The sequence below is a fragment of the Podospora pseudoanserina genome, chromosome 3 (assembly GCF_035222485.1).
Source record: "Podospora pseudoanserina strain CBS 124.78 chromosome 3, whole genome shotgun sequence".
Classification (NCBI taxonomy): Eukaryota; Fungi; Ascomycota; class Sordariomycetes; order Sordariales; family Podosporaceae; genus Podospora; species Podospora pseudoanserina.
In genome coordinates this window covers 3411680-3436889 of record NC_085922.1, presented here as the reverse complement: position 1 = coordinate 3436889, position 25210 = coordinate 3411680, and the positions used below count along the sequence as shown (strand labels likewise).

At 53.1% G+C, this 25210-nt stretch overlaps 7 protein-coding genes and 1 non-coding gene across 8 annotated transcripts; 5 read left to right on the top strand and 3 right to left on the bottom strand.

The window, feature by feature from the left end:
• Positions 1-2: 2 nt before the first annotated feature.
• On the top strand, positions 3-2966 carry MLH3 (DNA mismatch repair protein; the record flags this gene model as incomplete). The annotated part of the gene is made up of 3 exons (XM_062946093.1): positions 3-357; positions 420-2663; positions 2722-2966. The coding sequence occupies exons 1-3, from the start codon at positions 126-128 to the stop codon at positions 2964-2966; spliced, it is 2721 nt and encodes a 906-aa protein (XP_062802145.1). The 5' UTR covers positions 3-125.
• Positions 2967-3110: 144 nt separating this feature from the next.
• Positions 3111-3182, bottom strand: QC764_0057650. Its single transcript has one exon. It is a non-coding gene; the product is annotated as a tRNA-Met (tRNA).
• A 346-nt stretch (positions 3183-3528) lies between these two features.
• On the top strand, positions 3529-6636 carry VPS11 (Vacuolar protein sorting-associated protein 11; the record flags this gene model as incomplete). Its single annotated transcript, XM_062946092.1, has 3 exons — positions 3529-3540; positions 3616-4656; positions 4711-6636. The coding sequence occupies 3 exons, from the start codon at positions 3529-3531 to the stop codon at positions 6634-6636; spliced, it is 2979 nt and encodes a 992-aa protein (XP_062802144.1).
• On the bottom strand, positions 6637-8377 carry QC764_309780 (uncharacterized protein). The gene is made up of 3 exons (XM_062946091.1): positions 7314-8377; positions 7166-7261; positions 6637-7109 (listed from the first exon to the last, which is right to left on the bottom strand). Exons 1-3 carry the CDS (start codon positions 8163-8165, stop codon positions 6699-6701), a joined length of 1359 nt encoding a protein of 452 aa, XP_062802143.1. The 5' UTR covers positions 8166-8377; the 3' UTR covers positions 6637-6698.
• Positions 8378-8411: 34 nt separating this feature from the next.
• ARO2 (bifunctional chorismate synthase/riboflavin reductase [NAD(P)H] aro2) lies at positions 8412-10297 on the top strand. Its single transcript, XM_062946090.1, has 3 exons — positions 8412-8657; positions 8719-8957; positions 9014-10297. The coding sequence occupies exons 1-3, from the start codon at positions 8617-8619 to the stop codon at positions 10012-10014; spliced, it is 1281 nt and encodes a 426-aa protein (XP_062802142.1). The 5' UTR covers positions 8412-8616; the 3' UTR covers positions 10015-10297.
• A 655-nt stretch (positions 10298-10952) lies between these two features.
• On the bottom strand, positions 10953-13597 carry QC764_309760 (uncharacterized protein). The gene is made up of 5 exons (XM_062946089.1): positions 13172-13597; positions 13029-13111; positions 11492-12966; positions 11031-11432; positions 10953-10966 (listed from the first exon to the last, which is right to left on the bottom strand). Exons 1-4 carry the CDS (start codon positions 13227-13229, stop codon positions 11306-11308), a joined length of 1743 nt encoding a protein of 580 aa, XP_062802141.1. The 5' UTR covers positions 13230-13597; the 3' UTR covers positions 10953-10966; positions 11031-11305.
• Positions 13598-14460: 863 nt separating this feature from the next.
• On the top strand, positions 14461-22370 carry DCK1 (Deoxycytidine kinase 1). The gene is made up of 2 exons (XM_062946088.1): positions 14461-20493; positions 20559-22370. The coding sequence occupies exons 1-2, from the start codon at positions 14991-14993 to the stop codon at positions 21320-21322; spliced, it is 6267 nt and encodes a 2088-aa protein (XP_062802140.1). The 5' UTR covers positions 14461-14990; the 3' UTR covers positions 21323-22370.
• A 606-nt stretch (positions 22371-22976) lies between these two features.
• On the top strand, positions 22977-24574 carry QC764_309740 (uncharacterized protein; the record flags this gene model as incomplete). The annotated part of the gene is made up of 2 exons (XM_062946087.1): positions 22977-23697; positions 23771-24574. The coding sequence occupies exons 1-2, from the start codon at positions 23119-23121 to the stop codon at positions 24572-24574; spliced, it is 1383 nt and encodes a 460-aa protein (XP_062802139.1). The 5' UTR covers positions 22977-23118.
• Positions 24575-25210: the final 636 nt, after the last annotated feature.

The following is a 25210-nucleotide window of genomic DNA, read 5'->3' as shown; positions in this document are numbered from 1 at the left end:
ACCCTCACTTTCCCATTTTACGACTCCCTTTTTGGACAGTCTTCTGCTGTTGTGTTGCATCTGATCAAGGTTGGATGCAGGACAACTCACTGGCTGGGTAGCGAGATGTCGGGTTCACAACCGCCATGTCGATACAGCAACTGCCCGGGGACGTTGTTGCTCAAATCAAATCATCCACTATCATTACCTCGCTGAACACTGCCGTCTGTGGTCTGCTTCGAAATTCTTTGGATGCCAGATCTACGAAGATCAACATCTCAGTTGACTATGGGCGTGGAAGCTGCTCTGTCGAAGACAACGGTGTTGGCATTCCTCCATCCAATTTTCGGGAGGGTGGGGGGCTAGGCCAACTGCACTGTACGTCATCCGCCGCTCAAGCAATGTTTTGTTGTTCGGCCCAACTAACATCGTTGCTCTAGATACTTCAAAATACCCGCCGTCCGCAGACTGTCACGGCAAACATGGCGAGTTCCTGGCATCTCTAGGCGCTCTCTCTTTGTTGACCGTCACGTCACATCACCGTGATTACCGGTCACACAACTCGCTTACCATACACAAGTCCAACGTGGTGACACGGAATGTTCCAGCCCTGCCTGAACAGCGCATATTGGACTTTTCCAGCGGGACTCGTGTTGTCGTCCGTGATCTTTTCGGCTACCTGCCTGTCCGCGTCAAGCAGAGAGCTACAGAAGTGGAGCGATTGGGCACAAGTAGGTATTTCGATCAGCTGATCCACGAAGCCGTTGCTCTTCTGCTTGCTTGGCCAGGAGAGGTGGCTGTAAATCTCCAGGATTCGATTGCTCGAAGAACAGTGTCTCTCCAGACATCTCCACTTGCTGATATCGAGAAACACCATTTACTGTCAGCTCGGGATGTTCTTTTGCGAACACCCAAGCTTCTTCTTGCAGCGTCCTTGTTGGACCAAGAGAATCCGAAGTCGTGGGTCTCGATTGGTGCCACTGCTCCAGGCATTACCGTGAGAGGCTGCGTGTCACTGGAACCAGCAGCTACGAAGAGAGTGCAGTTCATCGCTCTCGGCATCCAGCCATCCCTCAACGAAGGTCACTCAAACTTCCTCTACGATGAAGTCAACAATGTGTTTGCCAACTCCAGCTTCGGTACCATCGAAGAAGCTGGCGTTGATGACGACGGTTGTCCACAGAAGATGGCTGGCTTCACCCGCAAAGAGCTGAAGCCAAGAAAAGGCGTGGACCGATGGCCCATGTTTTTTCTCCAGATCATATTAGAGCACGGGTTGGGTTCTGTGGATGCGAATGACTTTCTAGATGAAAGGCGGCCGAATCTCTCCATCATTGTTGACCTGCTTCAAGTGATGGCATATGAGTTCTTGAAGAAGCACATGTTTCGACCAAGGTCTGTTCACGCCATTAAGCAGCTCAAAACTGGAACGGTCTCTGGTTCTGATTTTGCTTTCGAGACGAACCGAAAATCAGCTTCGCAGCTGCCGGTAGCCAGGTCTGCTTCGAGACTAAGTGTTCGCACAAAGGCTTCAAGGAAGTCGACCACACGGGACACCGAGACACGCTCTGCATCACCATTTTCATCATGGCCCAAAACCAAGCATGCCGTCCAGCCACAAATTGAACTCAAGAGAGCAGTGTCATTGCCTATGGGTCGCACCTCGAGTGGCACGTCTATAGCCGGCTGTTCCAATGCCATCTCGGATGGTTCAGAGACAGTTGAAAAGCCGCATGATCCAGTCGCAGATACATCTGCTGAGCCAATGATCTGGATTGACCCTGTTACCAAAATCAAGTCGATAATTGATCCACGGACTGGTTTTGCGATGAGGCCCAAACAGGGTTCCAATAAAAGGCCGAGCCTTGATCGGAGAAGAAGCTCAACAGCGCTCAGGGACTGGAAACCTAGCACAAACACCCGGGGCCGGTCCTTTTTCTTGCCAACGGAACGGCCCATCCCTAGGCTACCCCAGGAATCAGACACGCTTGGCTGCGAAGGAGGTGAACATGGCTGCCATGGGCTTGGGGTAATTACCCTCGAGAACAGCAATAACAGTGTTTCGACTGCTCTGGAAGGGAGAATATCCAAAGACACGCTACGAAAAGCCGAAGTGGTGAATCAAGTGGATGAAAAGTTTGTGTTGGTGAAAGTCTTCAACCAGGCTGGAACAGTCCACAGAAGAGATCTCGTCGATTCTCCGCTGCTGGTGATCATAGACCAACATGCCGCTGACGAGCGTTACCGGGTTGAAGCTCTGCTGAAAGAGTACTTCGTGCCGGACCCAGATGACGGCAGGAGTTTGGTGGCGGCCAGAACGCATTTGGACAAGAAGTTGTTCTTTGACTTGTCTAGGCAAGAAGGAGAGCTGCTTGTGAGGTTCAAAAGGCATTTTGCTTATTGGGGTGTTATCTACGACGTGACAACCCACGACCAGGCATCGAGGGTCACGGTGGAGGTTCAGGCCTTGCCGCCCAGTATAGTGGAACGGTGCCGTCTTGAACCCAGGCTTCTTGTTGAACTGCTCCGGAATGAGATCTGGAAGCTGCATGAAAACCCCAGCAAACAGGCTGGCATCGTGCCACGGCTCCCGATCGGTGACGAGGCCAATCATCAGTGGTTCTCCAGGTTCCACAACTGTCCAGAGGGAATCATTGAGTTGATCCACTCCAGGGCTTGCCGAAGTAAGTTCGCCTTGGTAGGCTACTAGTGACAAAGGCTGAAGCTAACCGGTACTTTCAGGCAGTATCATGTTCAATGACGTCCTGACCAAGGAGCAATGCTTTCAGCTAGTGCAGAAACTGGCTGCATGCGCCTTCCCGTTCCAATGTGCCCACGGCAGGCCGTCGATGGTGCCTCTGGTGCATCTCGGGCCGAGCAGCAGTGTCGGGTCTTTCGGCATGGCCAGGGAAAAGAATGGGAAGAAACGGCTGTTGTGTGATATCCGGAAGTGGAAGGACAGTGTGGGAAGGGCGAATCAGACCTGAGAGCGTAACTGTGTAGTAGCATAATAGTAAGGGTGTGGTGATTCTTTTGGCAAAATGGGATAAGACGGAATGAGTCACACTTGGAGCAACCCACCTTCGTAGAGGCCGTTTCGGACCTTGATACTCAACAACAACAGCTCAACAAGCTGCGTGGCGCAGCGGAAGCGCGCCGGGCTCATAACCCGGAGGTCACTCGATCGAAACGAGTCGCAGCTAACTCTTTTGCATTTTTTTTTTCACAATTCAACTCTTTTGCGGGCCTCCATCGAGGATCTTTTCATTTTTGGTAGCTTTCTGGGGTTGGCTTGTTACTGAGCTGCCTTACTGGGTTAGGGTTACTTTGAGATAATGGTTATCTAATCAACTGCCAAGGCCATGTGTGGGGAGCTTGGAGCTCCAACCCCAACAAGGTCCCCAAACAGGCGTCACAAGCTCTCCAGGCCGCACATCAACAACTGGAGCGCATTCGTAGACATATTCTCTACTTTGCGCCCTTACTTTTTTTCTCTTCACCGCTCCAAGTTGACCTTATACAGCAGCGAAAAAGCTGAAAGATGCCACCATGGCGCTAACGGTTTGTCGTTCCCTTTCCCATGCACTCTTACATCTGTCCCAGCGACGACTAACACGATGTCTGTCTGTCAATTAGTGGCGCTCCTTTGACTTTTTCGAGTCGACCCCCATCACCCCCTCGGACCCGACCTCCCGCTCCTTCTTCGACAACCCTTCCCACTTCTCCCAGTCCGTCGCCTCTGTCTGCTCCGGGTCGGAATCCTTGTTCCTAGGCGGCTTCGACGGCACGGTGCGGATCATCGGGCCCAACTTCAAGATCTTGAGGGAGTTCACCGCCTACGACAATGGCTCCTCGGTCACCCACATGCGGCAGGTGGAGGGGACCAGTTTGCTGGTTACTATTGGGGAGGGAGGCGCGGGGGAGGATCTGGAGCCGGGGCAGCCGGTGGTGAGGGTGTGGAGTTTGGATAAGGTTAATAAAAAGGATGGGAACCCCGGGTTGCTGAGTAGTGTTGTCGTGAATAACGGGAAGAGGCCTTTTCCCATTTCGGCGTTTACGGCGACGGATGATCTGACGCAGTTGGCGGTTGGGTTTGCGAATGGGGCGGTGGTGGTGGTGAGGGGGGATTTGATTCATGATTTGGGGACGAAGCAGAGGGTGATTTATGAGAGTGATGAGCCGATTACGGGGGTGGAGATGCATGTTGATGGTGGGGTGGGGTTGACGACGCTGTTTGTGGCTACGACGGCGAGGGTGTTGAAAGTGGTGATCAGTGGGAAGGGGCATGGGCAACCCCCTAAAACGGTGGAGGATGAGGGGTGTGGGGTGGGTTGTATGGTTGTTGATAGGAGGTCGGGGGAGATTGTGGTGGCGAGGGAGGATGCCGTGTATTATTACACGCTGGAGGGGAGGGGGCCGCCGACGGCGTATGAGGGGGCGAAGAAGCTGGTTGCCGTGTATGGGGACTATATTGCGGTGGTGTCGCCGCCGACGCCGGCGGGGGAGGCGGATACGACGAGGAGGAGGTTTTGGGGGGGTGCGGCGGATAGTATTTATACTTTTACGTTGATACATCCGGAGCTGAGGATTATTGCGCACAGTGAGACGGTGTTGGCGGATGTGAAGCATATTTTTGCGTTGTGGGCGGATTTGTATATGCTGACGCTGGATGGAAAGGTTTGTTGCTCTTGGGAAGTAAGAGAGGATGATGGCTAATGTGACGATAAACAGATCTTCCGGTATCATGAAAAGACGCTGCAGCAACGGTTGGACATGCTCTATCAGCGCAATCTCTATACCCTTGCCGTGGACCTAGCTCAAAAGTGCGGGATGGACGCTCAGCAACAGAATATCATTTACCGGAAATATGGGGATTACCTTTACCAAAAGGGCAATTACGACGAGGCCATGACGCAGTACATCAAGGCCATAGACAGCACAGAGCCATCACAGGTCATCAGAAAGTTCCTCGACACGCAGAGGATACACAACTTGATCGAGTATCTGGAGGAGTTGCATGAGCATCACAAGGCGACATCAGATCACACAACTCTGTTGCTGAACTGTTACGCCAAGCTGAAGGATATTGACAAGCTGGAAAAGTTCATCAAGTCTGAAGGGGATCTCAAGTTTGACCTTGATACAGCTATCTCGATGTGCCGGCAGGGTGGCTACTACGAGCAAGCAGCATATCTTGCCAAGAAGCACGGGGAGCATGATCTCGTGGTGGATATCCTCATCGAGGATTCTCATGCCTACAATGAGGCGCTGGATTTCATCTGGCATCTGGATCCAGAGACAGCACACCCCTGTCTGATGAAGTATGCCCGTGTTCTGATCGAACACTGCCCATCGGATGCTACGCAGCTCTTCATCGACTATCACACCGGCAAGTATAAGCCACGAGTGGATGCCCCCATCACAGCCGAGGCCGCCCCTGTAACGACAAACGGAGGGTTTGCAGCGGGAGCGGCCAATGCCGTTTCCAACCTCAGCAGTTTGCTACCACTGCCGTACATGAACACGGCGGTGCTAGCAAGCAATAACAATGCCAATGCAAAGCCAACAGTGGGCGACATGTCCCTCAAGCAAGAGGCCATCGCCATCAAGTACACCCCTCCCAAACCACGAACGGCCTTTTCATCCTTTATCGACCACCCAGACGAGTTCATCGTCTTTCTCGAAGCCTGCCTCCAAGATGACGCCCTGTCAAAAGAAGACAAAACGGACATTTACACCACCCTGTTTGAGATGTACCTCCACAAATCCAACGAAAAGAAATCCGACGCCCACCGCGAGAAGTGGGAGGCCAAGGCCAAGTCCCTGATCGAAGCCGACAAATCCCTACCAGCAACGCAAGAGAAACCCCAGATTGAAAACTCCAACGTCCTTTTGCTCTCTCACCTTTCCAACTTTAGGGATGGAACCACGCTGGTGAAGGAGCAGTCGGGTTTGCTGTTTGACATTTTTCGCTCTTATACATCAGCAAAGGACACCAAGGGGGCGATCAAGGCGCTGGCTAAATACGGGCCGGAAGAACCGCAACTCTACCCCGCGGCGTTGTCGTATCTGACGTCTGACGCGAAGATTCTTGACGAAGCAGGGCCGGATGAGCTGGCGGCTGTGCTGGATAGGATTGATAAGGGGGGTTTGATGGCCCCGCTGCAGGTGGTGCAGACACTGTCGAAGAACAGTGTCGCGAGCATGGGGATGATCAAGCCCTACCTGGCCAAGAGGATAGAGGCTGAGCGGTTGGACATTCAAGAAAATAAACGTGTGGTCAGCCAGTTCAGGACGGAGACGATGGCGAGGAGGCAGGAGATTGCTGATCTGGGGGGGAAGCCGGCCGTGTTTCAGGCTACGAGGTGTGGGCAGTGCGGTGGGGGGTTGGAGCTGCCGGTGGTGCACTTTTTGTGCAAGCATAGTTTTCACAGGAGGTGTTTGCGGGTTACCGGGGGAGGGGAGGGGGATGATAATGTGGGGGAGTGTCCGATCTGCGTGGTGGATAATGCGACGATCAGGGCGTTGAAGAAGAGCCAGGAAGAGAATAGTGAGAGGCATGAGTTGTTTAAGGCTGATTTGGAGGGGAGTGAGGATCGGTTCAAGACGGTGGCGGAATGGTTTGGAAGGGGGGTGATGGGGGCTGGGGGGGAGTAGATGGGGAGGGTATGATAATGATCATGTTGGTTTTTTGGGATCGGATGTTTTTTTTTCTGATGTTATTGCTTATCTACCACATACCATCCATACTCGGGCTTGCCAAACACAAACGCAGCATGGTCCAAGACCAAAGGCTTGCCCCCATCCCTGCAATGCTTCAGCTCCTTGAGCTTCGTCTTTAAACTCTTGTTGATCCCCCTTATCGGTCCCGTCGCCAACATGTCGTCCCCCAACAACCACTTGCATATGCTCCCCACGCTCTCGTTGCGGAGGGTCAGCGACTTGCCGTTCTCGATGCGGAAGTTGATGTAGTGTTTCCACTCGCGGAGGTCGCAGTACTTGGGGACTTCGTGGATTTTTTGCTTCAACAAAAAGTTGAGCGAGGCGGTGTGGTCCTCGGAGCGGAAGAGGGGGGAGTCGGTTTGGAGGTCGAGGATTTCTGAGTGGCGGGCTGTGAGAGTGAGGAAGAACTAGAAGGGGGGTTAGGTTACCGTTGGTAGAGGGAACAAAAAAGGGTTGGGCTTACGTTTGATGGAGGGTGGGGACGTGGTCGGGGGTCTTCGGGGGTTGGGTGGGAGGCGAGGCGGAATTTAGGGGTGGATTCCCAGAGCCATTTTGGGGACTGATGGTGATGTTAGTATTTGACGTAGGGTATGGTAGGGGGGAGAACGGACCAGTAGCTCTTGAACCCCTTTCCAAATATTGTCATGGTTCAGCGCCTCTTGCTGTTCCACCCCTTTCACCTCAGCCGACTGGCTATCCGGATACATGGTCATGAACTGGTCGATAACGGCCTTGTAGAAGTCGGCATTATCCTCCACTCCCACGTTGCAGACTGGGCTCCGGACACTTTCCACGCCCTGGGCGGCGATATATGGTGCTGCTGGGCTGCGCAACAACCCCGAGATATCGCTCAAGTCAGAGTTGAGAAGTAATGTACCATGGTGCAACGCGCGCTTGCCCGTCAACTTGTACGCCGAACCCGAGATTTTGTATGTCGACGGCGCAGGCTCGGGTCCTTCGGCATCTTGCGCTTCCTGAACAATATCATGTCTTTCGTTGACCTTGACACCCTTTATTCCCATATTCTTCAGCGCTTCCACCACCATGAGCGCGTGCTTATCCCTATCGAAGACATCCTTGGGGCAGATGACGGACCAGTTCGCGTTGCCGTGATCATGGACGACGGTTCCCCCTCCTGAGCGCCGGCGGACGAGGTGGTGCTTGAGCTGGCCGAATTTTATTCTTGTCTGTGCTAGTTGTGGAAGGTTGACTTCAGTCCAGGGGTTTTGGTTGCGGCCAATTACCACGCATGGGTCGTTTGTGTAGAGGAAGAGGATGGTCGAGTCGGGGTCGGACTTTTCGAGGAGGTGGTGCTCGATGGAGAGGTTGAGGTATGGGTTGGCTGAGCTGGAGGTGTAGATTTGGAACTTTTGGGAGATTGCTTTGGTGGTTATTGGCCGAGCGCACCTCGTTGATAATATGGAGCGTATGCGCCAGGCATTTCGGAGGGCAGGTGTGGCCATTGGATGGGCCTGGGGGATGTTGGAAGGGGGGTGTCTGCGAAGATAAGGTACATAAATAAAAAGAACCTCAACGGCCTGTACCCAAAAAAGGCAGCCGGGGCCCTGGAACCAGGAACGGTCAGGGATTCGCTAGCGCCTCTTCCCCCCCCCCGGCACGGGACCGTTGATCCCTGCGACAGAGCCAAGAAGCACCCAAGTCAAATCGATGCGGGGAGCCGATGACGGAGACAGCATGGAGGGGCTCTGGCGGGTATGAGCTTTTCCATATGGCGTGTGCTGTGTGCGCTGCTCCCCAAAAATTTAGCCAGCATCGTGCCACTGACTCACCGACACACGTTTGACCAGACGGAACAAAGAAGAAAGGCCGAGTTTTTGTTAATTTGGGTAGATTTGGTACTAGACAGTCGAGTACTCATCCCCATTTTTGTACCACCACTAAGACCGCAACATAATGGACGGAAACACATTTGGAAAGGGCTTCACAGTCACCACGTATGTGTCTTCACTGCCATGCGCCAGAGCACATCACCACTAACACACGGCTTGCACACAGCTGGGGCGAGTCCCACGGAAAGTCGGTCGGATGCACAATTGGAAATGTTCCTGCTCAGCTGAGAATCACCGAGGCCGATGTTCAGCCACAATTGACCCGCCGCCGTCCTGGCCAGAGCGCCATCACAACCCCCCGCGACGAGAAGGACAGAGTTGAGATCCAGTCTGGTGTTCAAAATGGCCTCTCCCTCGGCCTCCCCATGATGATGGTGGTCAAGAACGAGGATCAGCGCCCCAAGGGTAGGCACTGCCGAGTTCAGCATGTTGTTTGGCGTGACATTGACACTGGTGTGCAGACTACGGAAACAAGACCATGGACATGTACCCAAGGCCCAGCCATGCCGACTTCACCACCCAGGCGAAATACGGAATCAAGTCGGAAAGTGGAGGTGGCAGAAGCAGTGCCCGCGAGACCATCGCCCGTGTCGCTGCCGGCGCTGTTGCCGAGAAGTACATGATGGACGCCTTCGGCATCGAGATCGTTGCGTTCACCAGCTCCATCGGCGGCATCGACCTCTTTCCCCCTACCCCTGAGCACCCAACCCCCGTCACCGACCCCAAGTTCCACGAGTTCCTCGACAACATCTCTCGCGAGACCGTCGACAAGTTCCTCCCCGTCCGCTGCCCCGATCAGGCCATCTCCGACAAGATGGTCCAGTTGATCACCGAATTCAAGGACCGCAACGACAGCATCGGCGGCACCGTCACCTGCGTCGTCCGCAACGTCCCCGTCGGTCTCGGCGAGCCTGCCTTCGACAAGCTCGAGGCCATGCTCGCCCACGCTATGCTCAGCATTCCCGCCACCAAGAGCTTCGAGATCGGATCCGGCCTCACAGCCTGCACCACCCCGGGCTCCATCCACAACGACCCCTTCGTCTCTACCAAGGGCAGAGAGGTCCCACCATCAGTCGCCAAGAGCGGCGCCTACCTCAAGGGATTCACCCGTCCCAAGCTCACCACCAAGACCAACTTCTCTGGTGGCATCCAGGGTGGCATCACCAACGGTGCTCCTATTTACTTCAAGGTCGGCTTCAAGCCCCCTGCCACCATTGGCCAGGACCAGCTCACTGCAACCTACGACGGCGAGTCAGAGGGTGTTTTGGCCGCCAAGGGGAGACACGACCCCTGCGTCGTGCCCCGTGCTATTCCCATTGTTGAGGCCATGGCTGCTATCACTGTGATGGATGCGCTCGTCAGACATTTCGGTCCCAAGACTCTGAGCCAGTACCTCCCTTACTACAGGGAACCAAATGAGAAGGGCGAGGCGCAGGTTGCGGCACCGGATGATCAGCTTTAAGGGTTGATTGGGAGATCAAGGAGAAATAGAGGTGGTTGAAGAGAGGAGGATATGGGGCGATGAAATCAAGATTTTTAAGAATTCGAAATGTACATGCAAGCGTTGTCATGATTAGAGCAAGATTGGGGTGGGCAAAAAGGCGAGGCAGACAAAAGAGACAGTAGGCAGCGCGGGCGCGGAAAAGCAAATGGTTGTTTTTTTCGTTGGTTGTGGTCTAAAAAAGAATTGGTTATGATGATATCATGCAGTATTGTTATTTCTGATCCGTGTCTGTTCAAGCCATACGTGCTCAGAAGCATCTAGCTCTAAGAACAGACGTAGTCCCACACCCAGACGTTGTATCAAGCCAGGGTGGGATTTGACCATCCATCAAGGTTGACTCCCATCCCCTCGTCACCACAAAGCGCTGAGCAAGGGGAAAAGAGAGATAGCATCCTCATCCCCAGTCCGAAGACCAGACCAGGGATGAGAATACGGCAGTGAAGCACCACCATATTGATCGATAGGCCACGAGCTCTTGCTGGAAGAAGTGTGATACCAGCATGGCTTGGTCAAAGCTTCAAGTATATCACCCTGCTGGGTGATGGGAGAGGAGAAAGAGATTTATGGGTGAGGGTGGGTGAGAAGTGGTGACGTAGGGGTTTGGAGGGTTGGGGATGGGGAGGTTGTGGAGGAGGAGGGATGGTTATCTGGGGAAGGGGGTTGGGTTGGGAATGGAAGAAGTGGCGGAGATGACTGAGGTGCCCGTCGAGTTGGGGCATTACGACCGCCCAGGTGAGGTAAGAGCGCTCTTGAAATCTGACAACTGGTAACCGAAGACAGGGGGCAGACTCGAGGAAGGAACGGGGTGGGTTCACTGGTTGGGGGACCTCTTACTTAATTCCGGCGAGTTACCTGGTTTGCCATCTGGCGCTCTTTTCGGGAACGTTGATTGTCACTTCAGTCAGATGAGCTGAGATGGGTATGGGGTATAAACTACTCGCCAACAGAGTTGGAAAGGCCATGGCTTCTCTTACCAAATTTGTAACGACGCTGGCGATATTAAGTCTGGTTTGGGATGTGGAGGGGGAGGGGGGGTAAGCAAGTCAAACTTTCACATCATTCCCCTCGAACTTGTGATTGCTTGAGTTACGTGGTCTCCAAGGATAGCCGACAGGCGTTGAAAGGTAATACGTAGGCTTTTTGAGTTATCAGGGTATCCCGAGGGAAGAATTGTGGAAGCGGTGACTTGAGATGTAGGTATTATCCTTGAGAATGAATAAAGGCCACGCCTGATCAAAGTATAAAGACCTCAAGCAACACATTGAGCCAACCTGGATGCGATATCCGTGCCGAACTTTGCAGGGTTGTCGAGTGAACTCTTCTCACCCAGGGCGATACAGTCGCGGATGACGTCTGCAAAGATCTTGCCCACCATCCTGCACGAAAATTGTCAGCTCACTGCTCATTATCTTGGGGTAGATGGCTTGACACTCACCTATCCAACGTAGGTTTAAGGGAAAGCGCTCGGATGACCTTGTAAGACGCTTCTCTGCTCCCGGGATCGTGCTCAATTTGTTTGTCTATCGTTGTCCAGAGCGCCAATTCAAGCAAGACACAGCCCAGACTATAGAGATCATAGAGGCGTCGATAGGCTATCTGAGGGTCGTTGCGTCTTGCTGGATGCTCGTAGTAGTCGAGTTTCAAGTTGATACCAGAAGCTGCGCCGTTGCTATAACCAGCGATGAAAGGACTCGAAAGGTCAAAAACTCTGTGGGCGGCTTGGGTCGAGGATTCGTCGCCAATACTGCCCAGAGGGAAGAACAAAATGTTGTTGGGTCGGATGTTCCTATGTAAACGATTAGCCGTGTCAGGCTTGAAGTGTGATGGGGCAACATACTTGTGCGCCCAGTCTACGGCGTGCATCATGTGGACAGCATCAACAAGCTTCTTGGCAATGTCGAACCTCACGCCTAGGTCCAGACCATCCCGGGTTTTGATGAGCTGTCTCAAGTTGATGGGCATCCGTCGTTCCGAGATGGCTCCTGGTGGCAATGGTTGAGGAAGATTAGTTCGGATATTGATGGGCGGTTTTAGGACAAAACCAAGCCGGTTGGTGCGTTGTAGGTCGTCTAATATTCCATAGGAGTCAAGCATAGACATCTCGTCTGGCTTGGGAACATTCAATAGAAGTGCCAGTTTCTCAATCTCCCGTCTTTTGCCTGAAACCTGTGCGTTCTGCACCCATTCTATGAGCGCAACTCGGTGATCACCTTTCTTTGGATAATCGTAAAGAAGCGCCATTGTGGACGTGCCGCGACTGTCTACTCTGTAGTTGTCTGTCATGTGAAACGAACTGGCTCCAAACACATGGGGTCTTCCAGGAGCCCCTTGGATGGCATGGGCTCGCAAGTTGATCATCTTTGCCAACGAACGATAGTTACCAGCACTCACTGAGTCTCGTGAGGTCTCAGACTCCCGCGTGTAGGCGGCGAGAAGTTTATCTAGTTGATCTCCCGTCAGCTGATTGAGGTTGTCGTATATGCCCTTGTTTAGACGGGCCAGTTCCAAGGGCTGGCCATAACCCCATAAGACCTCATTGAACTCTCGGAATCTTGCAATCAGTTCATCGACGCCCTTTCCACCGCTTACCAGTGAGAACTGGATTCTTCTCATCACCAATAAGTTGGTGTTGCATTTGGCCTCGAAGCGGTTGATGTTTTGCGGGTCGAGGTCAGCATTGGTTTCAAAGTGAAAATCGTCAAGGTGTTGAATTCGGTGGTCCGTGGGTATCAGCTTCTTGATCTCGAAGCCATATCGGTCAAGGCCTTTGATGTCAAAGAACAGGCGAGAGTTGAGAGCCAGCTGACGCAGCACAGCTTTGGCGCTCACTGGGTTGTCCTGGGCGTAGTGTTTAAACTTTCGTTCTCGAGTTTCGGAGGGCCCCCATATTTCACACCATGACCGGAAATTCTGTAGATATTTGTTAGTAGATACCTTATCTACTGACCATGTTAGGACGGCAGGTATCATACGTTTTGATGATTCTGAATCCGTATCCGTTGCTCGCTCAGTTTCTGCTCTAGCTGTACAACATCTTTGATCAAAACGAATCCGGCTATTGTTTGTTAGAGCTCTCGGACTATTACACCGATATATCCAGGTAAAGAATTCATACCGTTGCAAAGAGGAATCAACTGAAAGACGCCTGCAACAATGTTCGCGACCTCAGCCATTGTTGCTGGGAAAATTCAGGATGAGATGACGAGGAGGGAAGAGTATCGGCAGCATTGTGCTTGGGTTAGAGCAGATGATATAGAGGCTATCAAGCGGGGTATATGCACAAGATGTGCGTCTTCGCCAGTTCTTGCTGTTGGCTGTACACTGTGATGCCTGATGAAGAGGCACAGCAGGTTGACACTAATCCATAACCCTAACCCGATCTTGAGGTGGTTGTTGCGCAGTCATCCCGGCCACTGATGCAGGAAGGAAAGCTAGGATCCACTTAAGTTTAATGACAGCAACGGGCCATCTTGGATGCTTCGACTTCAACCGGCTTGGGTTGTAAGAAAAGATATTCAAGATAAGACTGAAAATGTTCTTTTCCTACCCTCGACTCAAATGATACTGAACATCGAGTCAAGTTGCACTTGTGAAAGCTTCCAGCAAGTCCAGACCACCTCCACCGGGGTGCGGATAAGCACAGACCCACTGATGCGTAGTGTGGGGAATTGGCTGATGGAGCAAATCCGAAAGGGTCTGAGCGTTTAGCATCAGTTCTCCCACGTAGCGTGCCATCTTCCAGATCAGTATTCCAGGTTTTGTGTGTGTGTGTGTGTGTGTGTGTGTTGGACGGTGAGGGAGATACGATACGGCCTTGATAGATCAGACTGCTGACCATCACGGGGTGAGGAGCAGGCATCAGAACAACAGTTGTTGACTCTGATGAGGGACAGCTCCACACAAACAAGCATCAGCTCAGGGGTAAGTCGCTCGACGGGCCGCAGCCGCAGAGGTACACGCAGATCAGCCAATTTGGGAAGAAGACGTCCATCGATCGAGTTGTCATATTGTGAGACATGGAGTTTACCGCTGCAGGAAGAAAACTTGGGAAAAAAAGAAACTAGATCACAAAAAATCTTCTTCAGCACAGCACAGCACATCTGCTGGCGCCAAACAGCCCAGGTCAATAGGTAAACTGCTACTACACTACTACAAACAGAGAGCGTGCCAACCTTTTCAACAAAACGCGCTCTCGGAGAGAGTCCAGTGTCGGAACCTTAATTGCTAAACCCCCAAAGATTTGATCAACAAGTGTGGTCGGCAGAGACATTCTCAGTCCATCAATTTGTCCAGTGCCAAATCGAGACCCCTGCAAAAGTGGCTTCCCCTCTCCCGCTGTTCAACTCCAACGCACATCGATTTGCTTCAGGGGTGAGCTCTTCCTACCGACCTTAATTCCCTTCGCTCGCTCCTTCTCGCCAATTTCGCCATTCCCACACTCGTTTCCCCCCCCAGGCTTCCAAACGTTCCGTGGTGTGCAGAGCCCGGAAGTCCGCCCAACTGGAAGCTTGCTAAAATCAATAATCCCTAAAAGAAATAGAGGTGACATCGCAGCAAACCCGACCCAGACAGCCCCTTCCCTGCGCCGCTGCCGTGCCCGCTCTCCCCAGCAGCGTCGACGTCAAAGCTTTTTCCGACATCTTTTGAGAAATACAGACAGACAGACAGACAGACGACCCTCTCACGAGCACGACGACGATTCGACCACGTGCACCGGCCCGTCAATATCGTCCCGACCGACCGACCGACGCAAAATCATCATTTTGGGACGGTCCCAGGCGACCCCATCGCTCTCTTGACGGGAAAGGCGCACGCGCAATCGCCTTTTAATTCTCTCCAGGGACCATCCCCGAATCATATTTCCCCAACTGCGCTGCGCTCGTCACTTTCAACTCGCGACTTGAGAGACCATAGATGCCTTCCGGCTGGACACAATGCCCTGGCAACCGCTGCCTCGCATCGCCTTCGCCGTAGCGACCTACCCCTTCGCTGCCTCGAGTCCCGCCGACTTACCCCTCGAATTGGGCGACGAGCTGTACATCATTGAAGAGACACCCGACGGTGATTGGTTTCGCGGGTACCTGGTGTCACCACCGAGTCTGCTTGCCGGTTTAACAAGCGTAAAGGGCCACACCCTCGAGGCCCGCGTATTCAGCGGCATCTTTCCGCGGAGTTGTGTCGAAGTACGCGAAGTGCTCGGCGAGAGCGACGAAACAGACGACAATGAGGCCGACAGCGAGGATGGCGTCGCGACAGACCCCCTATACATAGGCAGCGATTCTGCCAAGGGTGGATTGGTTCCCAATGGCGAGAAAAAGAGGAGGAAAGACAGGAATAGGGGCCTGCAGAAGAATGGGTTGCTTTCGGTGCCAGTGCGACGGGATCCAAATGCGCCTCGTCAGCCAGCCCCAGTACCAATGCTCAAGATTGGTGACGAGACGCCCACCTCAGCCTCGGAACCGCTCATCGACGAGATCGCGTCGTGCCTGCGAGAATGGCACTCGACCAACCTCCACGAGCTACTCCTGACCCGTCAATACGCCAAACTCGACAATCTTTCACAGCTTATAGTTACGCTGAACTTCTCGAGACAACAGTTTTTGCACGATGTACTTACGACGTGGGAATACGAAAATCTGCGCGAGAAGACGGTTTGGGACTTGGTTCGGGTCAACAAGCTATGCGGTGGGGAGGTTATCGTGCGCGATCCGCACGCCCGAGGGAGGGTATTGACTGGAGACGATTCGGTGGTAGAAATAACGAGGTTGCAGTCCATCATGAGCCTGTTGGACGAGACACCCACGCCCCAGATCGAACTGACGGCGCTCCACCACCTAATGGTAGACATCAAGGGGCTGGCAGGCGCATCCACCGAGGCGACCACTCTGGTTTTGTATCTGGCGACCAAGACGGGAGGCGGCAAGCTCACCACCATATCCGAAAGCTACATCGTCGAAATGCCTGGCGGTGGGCAGATGGGCCAACTGACGAGAAACAACCAAATGCGGACGCTTTTTGCTGATCTTACTGCCGCTGAGATTGGAGATGTTTCGTCGATAGATTCCGAATTGTTCCTCATTGTCAAGATTCGCGCGCCGCAACAGGTGGTTGCTGCTAAGCCTAGCTCTAGGTCTGGTTCGATGTCGCAGAGCTTGCCACAATTCTCCAAGGATCCAACAAAACCACCATTGTCTTCCGGGAACAAGTCAATGCGCCGGAGCTTGATGTGGGCGGGTAAGAGCACAAGGTCCGCATTCTCCAGAGGCAACAATAAGCTTGATTCGCTATCTGAGCAGCCGGAGGAAATAGCATCACCCACCACAGCAGGGGCCGAGAGCAGAGATGGCCATCCGCCGAGCACAGCCAATTCCAAGAACGGGCGGTCTTCCGTAGACGGATACGTTACCCAGACTGCTGACAGGACAGTGGGTGTTGGCTTGCTCAGGCTGAACTCTACCATGAAGCAGGAGGATGAGGTGGAACATATCGTGACCCTGTGGGCCCCGTCTGCCCGGTTTGCGACAGAGCGTGGAGACGGAGAGGAATGGGACCCGGTAATACGTGAGGTCCTGGATAGCAAGCCCGGCTCTTATGAGAAGTCGAGGAGAGCCGAGCGGCTCCAGGTACATTTGCGTGCCTTCAATAACCCGGATGCGGATGTGCTCATCAAAGCCACCCCCACCGTGTTGGCGGGCATCTGCAAAACAAACAAGATGGGATTCTCAGGGGCGCCAACAAAACCGAGGTCTGACATCTATTTAACAATCGACGAGGCGGCCCTGACCCGCCAAACGCTATTGTCTCGATATGGCGGCAGCCCGGCATCCCTTCCGAGTAGTATTCACGGGAACAATCTGCAGCTCACACTCGAAGTGAGGAGGCACTCAGGCGAGCGCATCGACAATTGCATATTCCCGTCTTCCAATACCGAGTGCATCAGCACTTGGAAGACGGTTGCTGCCGAGCGTGGGGAGCCATGGAAACAAACCATCAAGCTGGTGATCGCGCCAGCGGATGTGCACCAAGCCCATGTTGTCATGCAGCTTGCGGATGCACCCAACAGCGCCTTTGCAGTCGCATACATGCCCCTATGGGATCAGCAAGCCTTCATCCACGATGGTTCTCACTCTTTGGTTCTCTACCGGTTGGACGAAAACACCGTCTCTGCACAGCAAAATGCGCAGGGCAAGGGCGGGTATCTCAGCCTGCCGTTTGCTTTCAGGGGCAGGGAGGAGCACCAGGCAGAAGTGACCGGCCCAATCGCCATGGTTCGCGTGGAGACATATCTTTGCAGCACAAGGTTTTCCCAGGACAAGATCATGTTGAGACTACTGGGGTGGAAGGACTCTGCGCAGGAAGCAATTCCTGATCTTCTGAAGCAGTTCATCTTTGTGGCCGAGATTGAGGTTGTCAAGTTGCTCAACGATGTTCTGGATGCCTTGTTTGGAATTCTCGTCGCCTACTCTGGTAACGATGACTATGAGGACCTCGTCTTCACCGCGCTGGTTAGGGTGCTCGACATTGTACACGATCGACGATTCAACCTGTCTCCGTTGGTCGACCAGTATGCTGAGAGCAAGTTCAACTATCCGTTTGCGACGCCTTGCCTGGTCAGATCGTTTACTCGACTTTTGTCCAAGCCAACTGAACCAGAAACGGCAAGGAAACTGCGCGCTACCTTCAAGGTGGCACGGCATATTCTCAAGTTCATCACGCATGCCCGCGGCCAGCAAAAGGTCAAGGAGGCCGGCATTGGGATCACCAGTACAAACCCCGGGTTCACGCGCCACCTTCGAAGCATCTTCAAGGCCCTCGATGCCATGATGCGGAGTACAGCACCGGTATTGGTGGGAAGCCAGACGCTTGCTGTTCAGCATTTTCACACTTGGCTCCCAGAGCTGGCTGGACTGTTGACCACGGAAGAGATTCTCCATATTGCTATTGACTTTATGGATTCTTGCTCCATGGTCAAGGGCAAACTTGTCCTGTACAAGCTGGTTCTCATCATCAACTATGCCAAGCTGGACATCTTTTCTCACCCAGAACAGCGGTCTGCCCTGAGCGCCAATACCGTCAGGTGGATTGCACCGCACTGGGGGTACACCGATGAGGTTACCGAGCAATGGAAGGATCAGGTTCGGCTATGCTGTTCCGTCCTCGCCAGCCAGGTTGAACACCTTGGCCCTGAAATTCCCGACTACATCCCCAAGATCATCCAGTCCTACCTCGCCCTCAACGCTATTTCGAAGAAGCCAAAAGATCGTCTATCTCTGTTGTTCCCCACCTCATACCCCTTCCCCAGCAAAGCGATCACCGGAGAGGTGGTGTTTGACGAGGCGCTTATCGAGCTATCTGCCGTCTTGTCGGCGCTTTCTACTTCGCCAAGTGGAATGCAACTTGAGCTGGCAGAAGACGACCTCAATATCGTGGTGGAGAACTCGCTGCGGGTGCACATGAGTATCCTCCAGGGCGAGACGTTTCCTTCCAACTGGCTCAGCGTGCACATCTTTCACCACAAGTCAACTATGCGGACATTGCAGTACCTCGCCAGCATCCTGCTCGAGTCCTTCTTACCACATCCTGATGAGGCCGAGAACTTCAGCACCGAGCTGTGGAAGCTCTTCTTCACCACGCTTCTCAAACTGGTCGGCAGCCCATCTCTTGCGCTCGAGACATTTCCCGAGCAAAAGCGCCGGGCCGTATGGAAGATTGCCGGTGATGTCCGGGAACACGGTGCCGAGCTCCTCCGCAGGACATGGGAGGCCATTGGCTGGGAGACGAGCCTTGAGGAGCGTGCTCGCTACGGTCTTTCCAAGATGGGCGGTTATCAAGTCCAGTACGTGCCGACATTGGTTGGGCCCATTGTTGAGCTTTGCTTGAGTGTCCACGAGGGGCTGCGACGCATGGCTGTCGAGGTGCTTCAGACGATGATTGTCAGCGAGTGGACTCTGAGCGAGGACCTCAGCGTCATACAAACGGAGATGATAGACTGTCTGGATGTGTATTTCAAGGAGAAGCCGCTGACGGAGAGCATCTTGCAGAAGCTGTTTGTTGGAGAATTACTAGAGCGGTTTGAGCCATTGAGCAGGCTGAAAGACGAGCCACTCTACCAGGCCATCAGAGAACTTATGGGCACGGTGGACGACTTCTTGGATCTTCTGGTTGCTGTCCACAGTGGTGATGGATCGGGCGAGGCATCACACCTCATCCACCGTTTGAGATTGATGGAATTCCTCAGGGATATGCAGAAGGAGGAGATATTCATCCGCTACGTGCACCAACTGGCGAACCTGCAGGCCGAGGCGAGGAATCACGCTGAAGCCGGCCTGGCGCTGAGGCTACATGCCGATTTGTACGACTGGGACCCCCTTCGAACAACACCACCGCTGCCGGACCCCGAGTTCCCTGCGCAGACTCACTTTGAAAGAAAAGAGCGGATCTACTTTGACATGATCAAGCACTTTGAGGACGGCGAAGCATGGAGTAGCGCGTTGGCGGCATACAAAGAGCTCCAGCAACAGTATGAGACCAACATCTTTGACTTTGCCAAGCTTGCCCGCACCGAAAGGGCCATCGCCAACATTTACGAGACCATCGCCAAGAGCGACAGGCTGGTGCCCAAGTACTTCAAGGTCATCTACAAGGGCTTGGGCTTCCCGGCTAATGTCCGCGACAAGGAGTTTGTCTTTGAAGCCACCCCTGCCGAACGGACTGCCGGGTTTACCGACAGAATGCAAGAGATGTACCCATCTGCTCAGATTGTGCTTAGTGACCAGATCGACGATGTGGAGGGTCAGTTCTTGGTGGTCTCCGCACTGAGTCCTCACCGCGACCTGGGGCATCATGTCTTCCAGCGCGCCAGGGTTCCGCAGATCATCAGGGACTATCTTGTCTCTGCTCACCCTCAAGAGTTTTCTGTTAGTAGCAGGAGGAACACCACCGGGCCTGTGGAGGAACACTGCGCCGAAAAGATTATCTACACGACTGCGGAGCCATTCCCGACGATTCTGAGGAGGAGTGAGATTGTTGCCGTGCGTGAGGTCAGGTTATCAGCCAGAGAGACTGCTCTGGAGAGAATCGTGCGAAAGACGGCCGAGATGTCTATTCTAGAGCGCAAGATATCAGAAGGCGAAGGGGGCGACGAGGCTGTGCAACTGCTGTTTGATGCTGTGGGCATCAGCGTCAACCCAAATTCCGAGAGCAGCGTGGTTTGCTACCGGGACTTGATTCCCGGCATGACCAGGCACGGGGCACAATCACCTGCAAAGGACAGCGAGCTGGATGAGGAGGAGTATGAGCCGCCTGAGCTGAACCCTCAGGAGAATGCCATCAAGATGGCGTTGGTTGATCATGCTATCTTGCTCAAGAGGTGCTTGGCCACTCTCTCAAAGACTGGTGTTGAGGTTCTCACGCGACATGTTGAGGATCTTCAAAAGTGTAAGTTCTTCCCTTCCTTCGACTGACTGTTGGGAGATACATGCTGACGGTATTTGTTGCTGCAGACTTTGAGACGACATATGCCACAGAGATCGCACTGTTCACGCCAGCTGCCCCGCCTGTTCGTGAGGCAAGCACTACGCCCTCACCAACATGGCCGCGCTCCCCTCCGTCGACTGTCGGCGGTATCCCTCACCTTTCCAAGCCCTCGATCAGCGGCATGTCTGCTATCACCGGAGTAGAAGAGGCTGCCGTCATCAGACCGGTATCGATCCGCCAAGGCCGCGGCGCCCGCCTAAGCTTCCTCGGTGGCCGCAAGAAGGAGCTTTCCAAGGATGGCTCCCCACCATTACCCACTATCAACGGTGACGTGCAAGAGGACTCGCCCAAAGACAGCGCCGCCAACACCAAGGAAAACCGCCGCAGCTTCATCTCGGGCTTTCGCACCCAAACTGTAGCCTCGAACGACGCCCGGCCTAGTCTTACGGTCCAGACCAACGGCATGGACGGGGCCGGCTTCTCCATCTCACCAGGTGGTATCACGGGGGGCAGCCATCTCACAACCGCGACGACGACAACCAATAATGACTGGGTGACGGACTCGGCCGGGGTCAGCTTCATGGGTGGCCTGAGTGGTACCGCTACGGCGGTTGAATCCCCGCATGGCAACGGCGAAAAGACGCCTAGGGAGAGCACTAATAGCAGCAGTACTATGGGGGGGAGCGTGAGGAAGCGGCTGAGCTTGCTGAGGCTGGGGAAGAAGAGTAGTAAGGATAATGCCAAGCAGCAGGCGGGAGTGGTGGGGCTCGGGGGCGTTGATGAGGAGTAGGCTGCCTGTCGGGTTCTGGCTTTGGGGGACATTGCTGTGAAGGAGGATCATCTGATGATGCAGAGGAGAGGGTGGGTATGAGCAAGCATTGTAGGAAAGATAAAAGGGGTGGTGGTGTGCTTGATTCTTCGTTTGACAAGGACCTTTTTTTTTTTTTTTTTTTTTTTTTCGTTTCTTTTGTGGATTTTCTTTTTCAAGGTCAATTCTTTCTTTTCAGTACAGACACTACCACGCTTTCTTCTTATTGTGTGGTTTGTGGAGGAGGGGTTTTGTTTGGATTATTGCGAGATTGGGGGAGGCATATACCAGTGCTTTTTTTTTTTGTTGTTCTTGTTTGTTTTTTAATTCTACAGATTTATTATTGCTGTTGTATTGGGAACTTTTTTTGTAAATAGGAGGAAGGGAAGGAGGGAGGGGAAGGGAAAGGGAAAGAATGGTGTTCTGGATAGCATTCTTGGTGTTGTGCGTGGCAACAACTGTTGACAAGATGAGTAGAAATCTTGTTTATTTCCTGTTCCTGTTACTTTTCGTTCGTTTCCAATTTTTCTTTTTTTCTGCATGTGTTGTATTTTTGTTGCATTACTTGTTGTGTATACCGCAAAAAGAAAGCGAGTGAGATTGGAGATGAAGGGAAGGGAGGAAGCACCATGTATTTTGTGTATATTTATGTTGTCCTGTATGTTTTACATGTGTACGCAGTGGTGGTGGTGGTGGTGGTGGTGGTGTGTAGGTTTGACTGGCGATGAGTTGTTGAGAGAAGAGGACCGATTCACGTTGAGTTTACAGACATTGATCAAAAGACATGTGTCGCACAGACACTCTATTTATCCTATCTATATAAACCAGGGGAAAAACTGGTCTCTTTGGTGAGGGGAGCTAAAATGTCAAGCCGGACGAGAACCGGCTAAAGTCTGAAGTGCCGGCTGGGGTTGGATGCAACCTGGTCTGGACTATGGTCGGTTGAGATAAGCTTTTTCGCGGGTTGTGGGGGAAGGCTGGGAGAGGAAGTGCATTTTTGGCGGGTGATATAGAAAGGTGAAGCGAATGGGACGGTTGGCGGAGGGGGTTCCGTGGTGGGGATGGATTCTGTTTCTAGTTGGTAAAAGAAAAAGGCAAGGTGGAGTGATGGTTGAGCATCTGGAGATCAGGGGGAAGGGTCTTTGGGTAGGTAGGTAGTGACCACAAGATCGAAGGTGTATCCTCCTCCTCTTGGAGTGGCCGTCAACAGGTAAACAGTGATGAAGCTGGGGCAAAACCATTCTCTGAATAACACAGTGCTGGGTTTTGGGCCAACGCTGAACAGCTTACGCGTCCAGCGTCGTCCCTCCCACCGTTCTCGACTAGCTCCACCTCACGATCGACCACTCGCCCCCATCTTAAAGCGAGCTCGTCCCGTCCCGATTTCCCGGGCCAGGCCACGGAGCCTAGACTTCCACCCAGGAAGGAAACGAGGTAACCTCGTGGGTGTACCAGGGTTTCAGACTAATGCAGGCACTATAACAACACAGGCAAACTGCCGGGCTAGATCCACGGTTTCCAAGGGGGATATTTCCACCAGTTGTTGATGGGAAATGCGGCCACCGTTGGTTTAGCTGAGATGGATCTGAAATCATGATAACAAATGGAATGTTGCCTTGGTGATATGACAAGCCATCAATAACCATCTTTTGCTCACCGCTTGCCTCATCACACATCACCCACTGGATGTTATCTCTCCCCAACCCCACCTGCCTCCATCATGTCCCCTCGTGCCTTCCCTTTGTAGATCCTGTGGCACCACTACCACCGAAGAAGCCATGACCTCCCGCTCCCGGTACCGTCTCCTCTTTGCCGTCTCTTGCGTTCTGTTCACCTACTCCTTCCTCAACCACCACAAGTTTCCCCTAAACTTTGACATCCTCTGGCCGGATCAACAATCATCACGACGATCAGCCCCGCCAATAGAAGAACGCCAACAAGTCCCGCTCGCGTCACTTGAATCCTCGTTTTTTACCTGGTCAGATCCCGACGCACCACCAATCCCGAAGCCACCGTACAAACCTGAGCTTGAAGAGTCACCACCCATACCGGATCCGTTCCCTTTGTTGTCTGAATACCCGGCTCCGCCGAAGAAGTTCCTGTTGCAGCATGTCCCCAAACCGCCGACAGGGCAATCGAAAGAGGAGGCGCCGCTCTTGATAGGGTTCACCCGGAACTGGCCTCTGTTGTTGCAATGCGTCACGAGCTACATCGCTGCAGGGTGGCCACCGAGCAGCATTTATGTTGTGGAAAACACCGGGACCATGTTTAGCAATAGGCAGGGGCGGTTGACGTTGCAGAATCCGTTTTACTTGAATCATACCCAGCTGGGGATGTTGGGGGTGAATGTCATCATTGTCAGTTTCCTGTCTTTTCTTTTGATTGCGTAGAATGGGAGGTATACTAAACAGCACCAAAAAAAAAAAAAAGACACCCACCCTGTTGACCTTTGCCCAACTCCAAAACTTTTACCTCTGGTATGCCCCCCCTTTCCTCTCTCTCCTCACGGAGACTAACCACCCCCAAAGGACGGCTCTCAACCGCAACTGGGACTACTTCTTCTGGTCCCATCAAGACCTCCTCGTCTTTTCACCACCCGGTGACCCTTCATCCACTCTCTACTCAAACGTTTTGTCGGTCATGCAGTACCTCAAAACCCCCGCCGCTCCCAGGTGGGCTCATCACTTCTTCGCCTACGACCATTTGACCCTCGTCAACACTGCCTCCGTCTTGTCCACCGGGGGCTGGGACACCCAAATCCCCTTTTACTCCACCGACTGCGACATGTACACCCGCCTGATGTGGGCTGGCTTCTGGCAAGGGGAGTCGCCCGATGTAGGGCGCATCTTTGACGTCAAGACAGTGGTAGATGACTTTGCTGCGCTACTGTCACTACCGGGTTACCAAGCGAGTTTCAACGGGACGGTGTATGAGGATCCGATTGAGCTGGGGGAGGTGATGCAGGATGTAAAGTACAACCATAGCAACGACAACTCGGGGAGGAATACCTGGCAGCTGAGGCAGAGGGGGGGGCAAGACGAGCCGTTCTATCGGGACGCGGTTGGGTTTGAGGTGGGGACGCAGATGACGATTGAGTTGGGGAGGAAGGTGTTTGCGGAGAAGTGGGGGCATAGGGGGTGTGATATTGCGTTGATGGAGGGGATCGAGAGTGGGGATGCGTGGAGGTTGGAGAGGGATTGGGAGGAGGGGGACGGGGAGGAGGATAGTTGGTAGTCTTTTTCTTAGTTTAAGGGAATAAGTTTTCCTGAAATACAACTGCACAACACTAGGTGATGATTAGAGGAAGAAACGCTTTACTGTGCGGAGTATGGGATAGTAAAGAGAAAAAAAAAAAAAAAAAAAAAAAAAAAAAAAGGAAACGCTGGACACGCCGCCCTGGAAAATCAAAAACGCTGCTGTGTGGACGGGCCAGAAGTCAAACCTGGGTCTTCGCTTAAACTCGGGAGTGTAGTAACCGCTATACCACCGAGCCACGGAAATTGAATCGGAATTGGAAAGTATATACCCTCTCCTAGCTGGGTCCATGTGGCTTGTTGGAGTGCTAAGGGTGACGGTTGTAGGTTGGGACTTGCCGGCTGGTAAGAACGCTGTTTGTTTGGAAGAGGTAATAGTCTCGAGAGTTGTGCTGCTGTTTTGCTGTTTTTGGATCTGTAAGATGGTCTACTGCTACCCTCGGCACTTAGCTCATCGTGCCTGTAGCTACTGCCTGGCCTGTGAAGACCACACTCCTAACTCCTCCCCCTACTTAATCTTCATCCTGAATGCTCCTCAACACAGTGTGAAATTCGGAGCTGTTTTTTGATGCCATGCCCAGCCCAGACTGAACACCGACACTGACATAAACCGGGC